The sequence below is a fragment of the Aspergillus lentulus genome (genome assembly GCF_001445615.1).
Source record: "Aspergillus lentulus DNA, contig: Alt17, strain: IFM 54703, whole genome shotgun sequence".
Lineage (NCBI taxonomy): Eukaryota > Fungi > Ascomycota > Eurotiomycetes > Eurotiales > Aspergillaceae > Aspergillus > Aspergillus lentulus.
In genome coordinates, this window is record NW_028322112.1 from 571,768 (window position 1) to 582,756 (window position 10,989).

The following is a 10,989-nucleotide window of genomic DNA, read 5'->3' on the forward strand; positions in this document are numbered from 1 at the left end:
GATCAATTTGCTCAGGGCCAAACCGATCTGTGCTTTATCCCCCGGACAGGAGCAAGTGGAACTGTTTTAGGAAGGACGACGCCTCCCTCCCAAAGCAGCAGCATCTTATCATCCCATGTGGTAAACTCACACATCGGGGTGTGATGTCCGAATTCAATGATCCGACTGACTTAGCCAGAAGCATTCCTGAGATGACTGAGCTGTCCAGCATCATTCTGATGTCGACCAATGACGATTTTGTGGGAAGGGGCAGAGTTTGACATGCATGCCAATTTTATAGATCCCGGCGCGATGAACATCGCTCTTTCGGCATTTCATTTCCTCAGCTCGACAACAGGGCCCATCATTTCCCATGAGGCTGCGTTGTTCGAGAATGAGAAGTATATCTACGAAGTGATAGGGTTACATTCGGACTGCCGGATGGGTGTTCTGAATCCTGGATTGATTTTCTACTCGCTTGTTGATCGTCCTACCCCGTGCAGCAGTGGAGCCAATATTTTCCACTGCCACGAGGTTGCCTGGTTCCTGACTTCTTAGTCTCGATGAGAGGGACGGTTCAAATGGCCTTCCAAATCAATAATTCACCAATTCCCAAGAAATATGACTCTGTCTCAGGCCACGCATTGCTTATCCCCACTACTGAGCTTCTTTCGAGCCCAGTCACGACCGTGCATGCACCGGAAGGGTTGAAATATGCTCTGATCTAGTGATTTGATTGGCTTAGATTGGCGCATCTACTTGATTTGCTACAGGATATTGGACGACATTTGCTGTGTGTGCTCGTCTATGGCTAGTGGATCGTCCTTGCAAATCACTAACAGCCACACAGATCAGGAAAGAGATGATGCTGCAGTCTCTTGTTGGTTCCTGAAGATCCATCTGCATACCTCTGCTCCATTCACTTATCCAGTAATACTGCCAATGCCAATATGAGATAACCTACATAAAACATGGTGCTTTGTCTCCTCCCCGGTTACCTTTGTTCCTTTTCCTTCCTAAGATTCCCATCTTCCTCCAGCCTGCACACAGTGATATACAACTGCCGTCTGCCCTGGAGTTAGGTACCGTGCCATTGAACTCCCTTTTTTTGGTCACTCCTTTTTTATAGTGTGCCTTGCTTGATAGACTTGCATGTTTGCATAACGCAACTTCAATATTCGCCCTGACTACGGTCGTCCATTCCTTGAAATCACAAACCCCAGGTCCATCTTGACCCTACTGAAATTATCATTCCTTACCGGTTACTATAGTCAATTCAAAATGGCGATTACTTCTAGAGGGAAGAGTATGATTGCCATTGTGTCGGTGCTAGTCGGCCTTTCGGTACTCGCCGTCATCCTCCGTGTCTTTGCGAGGATCAAACGAAGAGTCAAACTTGGAGTAGATGACTACTTATGCTTCTTGTCTATTGTTATGTTGATTGCCATGGAGATTGAATTGATTCTCTGTAAGCCCCATCGCGCCCAGCGCTTCAAACCAGTTGCTGACCACATGTGACAGGGGTTGCCATTGGAGGCAATGGGCAGCATCAAGCAGACTTGGACATGGAAACGATGATGAACTTTGGCAAGGTCAGTAACGCAATTTACGTTGTCACTTTCTTCCAGCTGTGTTGCTGAATCTTGCCGGCTAGATCTTTCTGTCGAATCAGTTCACCTACTTCATACTATGTCCTGCTATCAAGATCTCCATCATCTGCTTCTATCGTCGGCTATTCAACACGAAAAATTTCCAACTAGTGACATTCGCTCTCAATATCCTTATCACCTGCTGGGGAGCAGGTATTTTCCTTGCTTGTGCCGTACAGTGCCGTCCTCTCAGAGCGTACTGGGACAAAAGCATCGACGGTCACTGTTTCGACGGAAACGAGTTCTTCATCGTCAATCAGGCCTTCAACGTCATCATGGATTTCGTCATATTGGCCTTGCCCATTCCCATGATCTGGGGCCTACAAAGAGCATGGCAGGACAAGCTCGCCTTGAATGGCGTATTCGCCCTAGGTGCATTTGTCTGCTTCGCTAGTATCTACCGGATCGTCGTACTCTTCTGGATCAAAACATCGGATACGACCTTTACCGTCTACCAGGCCACGCTTTGGACGCATGTCGAGCCGTCCATTGGGCTTATCTGCTCCTGCCTCCCCATCATCCGCGGGCTCTTTCCGAAACTCAAGCTGTCCGGTAGCCGAAAGACTACGGCTCCTTACTACATCAAAACCGACTACACTGGCTCTCACCTCGCTACTCTGTCCAGCCCGAAGTCCCCTGCGTCCGCCTACTTTAAGATGGAGGAAGGTCTCATATCCCGAGCCACTACCGACACGGAGGTACCACCGGACGATTACCTCAGTCCTAAGGGCATCGCTGTTCGGACGGACATTAAGATCAGTCAGGACGCTGCGTCTCTCAGATCACAGAGCTGATAACTTGTAATTTCTTTTTTACGCCGACATATACACAGCAAAGGAGAGTAATGAACTCCTTCCGAAAGACATTCGTGGACCTAGTTTTCCCGTCCTATCCAACATCGACAAACTAGGAGAGTCCTATCCAACGTTTCGTCGGACTATGATACCGGAACTATCAACTCCACTTCTCAAGATGGCGAGAATCCAAGAAGCCTCGCCCCATCCATCCCAGCCCCCGATCCGGGCCCTTGATTCGTGAAGTTTTGTTGGCCTTGACTCGGTTGGAAACCAACTATTGCCTGACGCTGGAGGTTCACCTCCAGCCAGTATGATCCTTATACCCAAATGGGAACACTCCCTCGCTTGACGGTAATCTAGAAGTAGATTTACCCACCTGTCTGTCACTCATTATATCATCAACATCGGCTATTATCACGTCTCCCTACTATCCTTCAGTGGCATGTATCTTGATACCCGCTAGTCCCTCGATTTGAGCGGACTTATGACCTTCGTTTACCCAATTGTGAAGTATAGCAAACACATACGTGTCTAATACATGATATATTAAGCCTAATGAATCGGATTCACTGAATATCTTTCAATAGAAATGTAGATAATATTGCTCGGCTTCGGTGTTCGTCAAGTTGCTCCAGTTATAGCTCTCTATTGCACCATCTGTCCCACAGCAAACTCCTAAACGCCATTAGCCACTGGTCGTCTACCAGACTGAATGAGCACATACCGGAAACGCATCTGTCAAACTAGCTGCAACACGTTCCACATCCTCCGCGAGACCCTGCACCCCCGCATCCCACTGTCGAATATGTCGTCCCGTTGCAGTGGCCGACCCGCCCTCGCTCGAATCAAAGTAAATCACACCGGCGATTTGGTCAATGCTACCGTTCAGTCGACCCTGCTCGACCATCCGCGCCGCGTAGGCCTCCGCCTTTTCACCCGCCGTCATGTCTTCGCTCTCCTTGAGACCCAGGATCGCTCCCAGTGCGTCCGTCGTGATGTTCTCGTAAAGCTTACTGGCGGCGACGAGGTTATGTTCGACGACAGCCTTGTCGAGCACTGTGGTGCCGTCGGCCGTCCGAGCCAACTGGTGCGGAGCTAGTCGTTCAGAAAACGCAGCAATTTCAACTGGGTCCAGGAGTCTATCTAGGAACATCTTTTCAAGAATCCCGAACTCCTCAACGGACGTCGCACGGTCGTCCTTGTACAGCGTAGCGAGGATGCGAGAGCGTTGAGGTCCCGCCGGGGCAAGAACCGCACACCGTATCGCAGCAGCAAGCGCCTGTAGCCGATCGCTCTCATCCACGCCACCGGCCAAACTGACGTTGAAATATTCCTGGCTCGCATCCAGGAACCGCCGTCGCGCATCGAGGATCCGGGCCTGAGACAGTTTGAAATGGAGCTTCAGCTCGTGGTCCTCGATCTTGCTAGGTAGGTTCTTGATTTTGTTCAGGAACCCCTCTGCGCTCGTCGTGTCGTCCTCCTCCAGGTATAGTCGTACAATCCGGATCCATAGCCGCACCTTGGCAGCGTCCGAGACGAGTCTCTGCGAGCTGTCGATGTGGATGCCCTGTAGTGCCCGTGCGGCGGCCGCATACTCCTCCTGGGACTCGTATGCGTCCGCGAGAATCTCGCGAATCTGGGAGTCTTGCTCCTCGACGGACGAAGAGCGAGATTGGAGCAGTGTTACTGCATGCTGGCCGACTTTGATCTGCGTTTCGGGTGTGAGTTTCTGAAGCACGGCGATGAAGGAGTCGAGGAGCGGTCGCGCCGCTACGATGCTAATTTCTTCGCTGAGTACCGAGTCAAGATAGTAAATCAGGTCCTGGCCAAGCTCGTGTTCGGATGATGTGGATGTGATCTCGGAGAGAAGGTTGTTGTACTTCTGGAGCTTGGTCTGCGGGTTGGTGGACGACTCAATCTCCGCGAGTGCGGAGGCGATCCTCTGAGATGCCATAAGGGCGTGTGCTTTCTGATGGAACGAAGTGCAAGCCTAATCTAGTCAATTAGTTGATTCAGAAGCAGTACGATTAGCGAGCAGATGCGAGAAGAAGACCGCTTGATGGGTTGAAAGTGACGCTTGGCAAAGAGCGGAGGAGTTGATGGAGCTCCGCTTATCGATAAGGCTGGTTGTGCTGAGGACATACAACAATACAATGTGGAGAGAACAAGGGAATTTAAACCGACTACGAATCAATAAACATACTATGACTCCATTCGAGGCAATTGGGCAGATCAAATACTACTCTGCAACTCCACATCCTGTCCATGGGGCAAGCCTTTTGAGTGTCTATCTCAGCGTTAGGCTTAGTTAAAGCCCTGTCCGCAACCATGTTCCTCTTCTGGCATTCTACAAGATACTGTTAAGTATGTTCTCTTTTTAAAGGTTTCAAATTGCTGGACTCAAGTCAGACTGAATCATTCATCTGAATTGAAACTAGGCTCCGGTACACTAATGACCCCTAAGCCGATGTCTTCCCGCTGTGACTCGCTGCGAGATGAAGTTTTGGTTGACTCGATGATCAGCGAGATGGCACGCTCAGAGCTCAAGGCAATCACCGTCCATAGTATATACCAAAAGCCGAGTCACACAATCAAGAAATCCTCGAAAATCCTCTAGAATCGACTTGGGTTTCACTCAGCGGAAGTGTACTCATAACTGGAATCATGTCGCTTTGTGACAGGATAGCAACTAGGACTTTGAAGCTGGCGTGACGGATCGTGGGAGCCTAAATTCCACTCGAGATTATTGTTTCATCAAGAGACGCAGAGCCAGACTGAAAAAGGCTGCGGCACCTGAATAATGTATCAGAGGGAGTAGACAGGCGCAGTTCATTATTCCTGCTCGCATGACTTTGGTGGGTAATAACACTGTTCAATCCCTGGCAAGCTCATCCACTGTGTTGAGCGGACTTGCATCAGCTAGCCATAATTTAGAACTGTAATATATGCAACCCATGCTACTGCAAAGGACATTCAAATGAAGCTGGATGATGGGTGGTTGATTGCTGAACTGTTCATTGAGGGGTTTGTTTTTGTGTCTTGGTGGTCACTGGTCACAATAGCGCCACCGCCTTCGCGGACCCGCTCTTCGGCGGCTTCCTCTGGTCTCAGCGGCTGCATAGCGACAAGCTTCGACATCACGTCACTTGAGACTTCGATCCCCTATACAGGCCTGGATACGATCACACATTTCTCACGATACACACGGTCGCATGATTTGATATTGCTCGCTCGAGGATTTTGAGAGTCTCACGCCTTTGCTGGAGGAGGTTTCGGCATAATGTTTGCCCAGGTCAAGCCGGACCCAGACGCCCCGACGCCTTACATCAAGCCCGACCCCGATAATAAAGACACCGTTCTTGCTGATATCGACGACGATATTTACGATGATGATGGGGACCTAGATTTTTCAAGTGCTGGGCAGAATGTTTGGCTTTCGCGCATCCCGCGATCGCTCTGGGAGCATTGGGCGAGTCTCGATGACGATGAAGAGATACAGATTGGAACGATGAGAATAGAGGGCCCACCGAATGATATTAAACGGGTAAGCTCTGGAGATCTTGGACTTTGTTCCAGTATTGTCTTTTTGTTTGCTGGCCCGGTCGTAACAAGTGCTCTCTGTAGGTCAGTATTCGTCTCAACGAACGAGAAGACAACCGCGATATCCCCAAGGACTACATTCTGCAGCGACAAACCATCAACCCGGGAAATGTAACGTCACATGCGACACAAAACACCTATCTATTCACGGAAAAAGACATACCTGGTCATGAAAATCGCATGGTGGTTTTCGGAGAAGCGCGATCGGCATTATACGAAGCCATGAAGCGCGATGCAAGGAAAAAGGAGCGCAGGAAAAAATGGGAGCCATATGTGCGGAGGACTGTGCCTAGTATGTTTATATGGTCTTAGAAGCGAAAGACATTACTAACACTGCAGCAGAACAAACCGCGCTCGTAGGAGGCGTCAACGAAGAGTTTAATTGCCTTCCAGTGGAGAACGAGGAATTCCGACGATTGTCGGAAAAGAGAGCTCTCGAAGCACTAAAGCCCAAACGCGAAACTGTGTTTATTGATAAGGTTCCAGGCAAGCTTCTCCAGGCGAGAAATGTGTTGCCTGGGGAGAAGGGCGCCTTTGTGGTATGTTTTGGATGGATTCAATTGACTTCTGTGACGGTTATATTAATGCGGAATGCAGCAAGCTACGAAGCCGATCAAGGCAAAGGCCCAAGAAAACAAGAGCACACGTATGCCACAGAACGAACTGCTGGATCTTATTTACCAGTGTTTCCGCGAATACAAATATTGGCCTTTTAAGACGCTCAAGGCGAGACTCCGACAGCCAGAGGCATATCTCAAGCAGACCCTGGAGATGGTTGCGCATCTGGTCAAATCCGGCGATTTTGCCATGACCTGGGAACTCAAACCTGAGGCCATGGAAAGCAACTACGCAAATGCACTGTCCTACGGGAATGCGAAAGAGGAGCTTCCTCCTGGAACCGACTACAACTTTGACGACGGTTCCGAAGAAGAGGCCAATGCATCTGGCATGGTTACTGATAACGACGAGATGAAATTTGAGGACGTTGTCTAAGAAGTGAAGTTGTGTAGCATAAGCAGGTTATGGCGTTCTTTTGGGGCTTCTGGGCACATGTAAAGGACGTTTGGAGTCATCTACACTGGTATCACATAGCTAAGATCCACCATCAGACTGGGTGGTGCAAGTGTGAATAAAATACATCAATCTCATAGGGTGACATAAAGCAAATATGCATACAGTATCACTATCCTAAGTAAAATGTCACAGAGAAATGAGACAGCCACGAACCAGCACCCCTCAATAGTAGAGTACTAGAGCTAGCTGCTCACGTGACAGTGATACCGCCACAAGCTGACCATATCGTGGACCTTCCTACATCACAATGAAACAAGAACACATACCTCTCTTACTGTTCCTGCAACATCCCATCGACTAGTGGGAAGATAGAGTCTAGGGCATATGTGCACAACTGACTTTGGCCTTTCTGCCTTTCTGTTACAGCTAGGCCAACATGACAGAAGACCAAGAGTTGATGGCTAAGATCAGCCAGCTAGCTGGTGAGCTTCCTCACTTCTATCGGCTCATTTCTTTACCGCCAGCTGATACATTCTAGGCCAGATCAACAGGCACAAAAACCAAACACCCCAGGCACAGGCACAAGCACATCATGATAGCGAGCTTCATGCTGGTCCGTACGTGTCACGGCACACCCGCGCGCGTGCGGGATGGGCGCCGTATCGCGGACGACCATATGGACGCGGACGTCCTGCAGCTCCTCATCGCCACCGTACTCTCGTCCTCAATAACGCGAACTCAGGAAACTCTGCCAATCCAACACCCGGACCAACGAACGAGAATGTTAGCGAATCGCGATCGGCGACCCCGAACGGCTGGGTAGCGAAACGCGACCGTCATATGCAGCTGATCAACTCGGCTATTTACGATAAGGAAGCACAGGCCAGAGCGAAGGCGATGGAGCAGACGCGCAAAGCCAAAGCCGAGAAAAAGGCTCGGATTGAGCAAGCCAAAGTTCTCCGTTACGCGCAGGGCTTTGGCAGACCTCACCATGCTACTTCTGTTGCTCCTCAGGTTTCTGCCACCACCCAACCCCACGGTGAATACCAGGTCTATCTGAATGATATTCCTTTCAGAATCGCAAAAGGCGGCAGTAAACTGGTTCGCGTATCTGGTGGGGATCCCTTCTGTGCTGCCGCGGGCAAAAGAACTGGCTTACCTTTAGTAGACGACCCGAATACTGCCAACATCACACCAAAGAAAGTAACGGTTGCTGGTGTCACTTTTGTCAGGAGCAAGAACGGAAACCTTCACAGACTCGGAGCGGTGACCTCGAAAAGGTGATGTTTCCGATATCTTTTCAAGAGCGTTCAGAACTCACAGTGATCACAGAAAACCGACGGCAGTCAAGAAGAGAAACGAGCTTTGCAAACGATTTACTTCGACGGGTACCAGCACTTCCCCAACCAGGCTTCCGCCCCTTCTTTTATTATCTTCCGCAATCTTACCTTCTCTCACTTGTTCACGGTCTATTTACTACTATTTGAGCTGTCAGGGCTGATCTGATTCTCTACATTTAGGTGCCTGTTACAAAGGACCATCATGTCCCTTCATTCACGATCCGAACAAAGTCGCCATTTGCAAGGAGTTTCTGCAGACTGGTAACTGCAGCGCTGGTCAAAATTGCGACTTATCACATGAGCCATCGCCCCACAGGTCCCCTGTTTGTGTGCATTTTCTGAGAAATCGGTGCTCGAATCCAGATTGTCGATACTCCCATGTGCGAGTGACACCTGGCGCACCCGTATGCAGAGATTTTGCAAACCTAGGATATTGTGACAAGGGCGCTGAATGTGAGGAACGACATGTTCACGAATGCCCAGATTATGCCGCCACCGGCGTCTGCAACAAGAAACGCTGTCGTCTGCCCCATGTCGACCGGGCTGGACAAATTCGAAAGAATGCTGCGAGTAAAACAGATGTCGCGGACGAGGAAGAGTCTGATGAGTCAAGCGAGGAAGAAGAGTACGACGCCATCGACTCCGATGACGTTGACTCTGACGACCTCGATGATGAGCCTGAATTCGTTGAAGGAGCTGACAATGGCGAGCAGGAGCTCTTCCAGCAACACGATTTCATCCGCTTCTAATCTGTACATGCTAATACTCTTGCACATATGCGCAAGTATCGTAAATGATGACTCGTTTAGTTCGCACTGAGCGACTCACGGTGGGAGTCAGTGATCCCATCTTATCGATCAACGTAATTGGTTGGACATCAGTGTTTCTCTCATCATGGCTCGTGAAGGGTCTCGTTCAGCGGGCGGAAGATGATACCCCTTAGTATAGCTTCATGGTTCTTCGCGATTCAGGACGACGTTGACCGGTGGCCTGTCGTTTGAGTTACTTGTTAGTTCGGGCGGGAGGATAGGTACTTGTGGTTTGATACATGGTTACAATAGATAGCCAACAATGGAATGGTTGCTTGTTATTGGCTTATATGTTATGCTTCCAACATCTTTCTCAACCGAGTTCTTTAAGAACAAAGCAAGAACGAATGCCATTCCCTCTGTGCAATCATGTAAGGGAATCTCCTCTCCTTCCCCAGAATCTGGGGAAACGCCTACTATCCGTCCTGCGTCCCCCAGACTGAAGGTGTGAGTCATACACCGATAGCAACAGTACCGCAGTCAGGTACCCAACTCACCCAAGTGGGCAAAACCATATCATAGGAACAGAGCTGCAGGTATGGAACAAATGAGAGACCCAACCAAAAGTAATTTCTGTACAGGCCCCCACAACCATCCCAGGTCCGCAATGCATAGGCCTACATTTGGTGCCTGAACTTCTGGTAGTCAAACCAGCCAACCCCGTCCCTGAAGCTGAAACCTGATAGCCATAGACTCTTAAGAAGACCCACTGAAGATACGGAGTCCTGAGGACGCCATCCTTTGACAAATCAACGTCATTTTGAATTTAGCTCGCGCAGACTGGCCGTGGTCACTTGGTCAGTGCCGATCTACACAGCATTGAGGACTCCATATGCTATTCCCATGCTATGCCATGCCATGATATCCCGTGACTACCCAGGACTCGTTATGGGTCTTTCTGTATCTGAGCATGCAATATTACTGAATCCGGTTTGTATCCATCGGGATACTGTACGGAATAATCTAAGTTGTCATTGTGGTAATTGGGGGGTCTGGGGTCCGTCCTGCTACACCGATCTTTCGGCGGGTACTGTGGGATGAGGAGCAGTTTGGCTCATCTCGTAGTTGCGTTGACAGCCAAAGACGGAGATTGGAGACTGGACAGTTACGATGTCCTTTGTCTCTGGAAAATGACCGAGAGTCGATTCCGATTTTGATTCTGATCATGGTGGTGCGCAGACCGTGGAGAATACAATGGAGGAGCTACCGGCCTTGGGATTGGAACTCGCATGACGCTTGACCTTGAAGGTGAAGCATACAACACTACTAAGGCGCAGGTAATAACCAATGGATTGGAATTGGATAGATAGTTTAATGTTGGCTCGTCTGAAGCTGCGAGACTTACTCGCCGGGGAAGCGATGTCCATAAATGCATATATAGAATCACGCCGTCGGAACCGGAGCAAAGGCAAATTGTGAACGTCATTGTGAAAGCTGTTCCTGAAGGATGCGATAGCCACAATGCTTATAATTTCCTAAGTCAGTTTCAGGGCAATTGACACTCGATATACCACAGTTGGGATGATATCTTCGGCTAAGCCAGGACATGAGCCTGGCCTGACACGGCGATGAGGATCCGAAAGGAGGCAGTAATCTTCAAGTTGGAAGTCAGATGATGGGCTTGATATGGGTCTCATTGGATTTCCGCTTAGAATGTGTATGGATTTCTTCCGTGGTAAGCAATGCTGAAAAAGCATTTCGTTGAGCCCGACGGCAGAACGGAAGGTCAATGAGAGATACGTCATTTCTTGCCCCATTTTGCCATTCTAGAAAGGCGCAAGGGAGAAATTGACACTGTGGT

The 10,989-nt window shown here is 49.4% G+C and overlaps 4 protein-coding genes across 4 annotated transcripts; 3 read left to right on the forward strand and 1 right to left on the reverse strand.

Moving 5' to 3' along the window:
• Positions 1-1,260: 1,260 nt before the first annotated feature.
• Positions 1,261-2,422, forward strand: ALT_9232 (uncharacterized protein; the record flags this gene model as incomplete). The annotated part of the gene is made up of 3 exons (XM_033559832.2): positions 1,261-1,447; positions 1,501-1,571; positions 1,634-2,422. The coding sequence occupies 3 exons, from the start codon at positions 1,261-1,263 to the stop codon at positions 2,420-2,422; spliced, it is 1,047 nt and encodes a 348-aa protein (XP_033415723.2).
• A 648-nt stretch (positions 2,423-3,070) lies between these two features.
• Positions 3,071-4,379, reverse strand: ALT_9233 (COP9 signalosome complex subunit 4; the record flags this gene model as incomplete). Its single annotated transcript, XM_033559833.2, has 2 exons — positions 3,071-3,100; positions 3,150-4,379. The coding sequence occupies 2 exons, from the start codon at positions 4,377-4,379 to the stop codon at positions 3,071-3,073; spliced, it is 1,260 nt and encodes a 419-aa protein (XP_033415724.2).
• A 1,326-nt stretch (positions 4,380-5,705) lies between these two features.
• On the forward strand, positions 5,706-7,018 carry ALT_9234 (transcription factor IIF subunit TFG2; the record flags this gene model as incomplete). Its single annotated transcript, XM_033559834.2, has 4 exons — positions 5,706-5,969; positions 6,050-6,317; positions 6,368-6,564; positions 6,623-7,018. The coding sequence occupies 4 exons, from the start codon at positions 5,706-5,708 to the stop codon at positions 7,016-7,018; spliced, it is 1,125 nt and encodes a 374-aa protein (XP_033415725.2).
• A 457-nt stretch (positions 7,019-7,475) lies between these two features.
• On the forward strand, positions 7,476-9,128 carry ALT_9235 (CCCH zinc finger protein; the record flags this gene model as incomplete). Its single annotated transcript, XM_089600570.1, has 4 exons — positions 7,476-7,521; positions 7,578-8,305; positions 8,372-8,499; positions 8,792-9,128. The coding sequence occupies 4 exons, from the start codon at positions 7,476-7,478 to the stop codon at positions 9,126-9,128; spliced, it is 1,239 nt and encodes a 412-aa protein (XP_089455067.1).
• Positions 9,129-10,989: the final 1,861 nt, after the last annotated feature.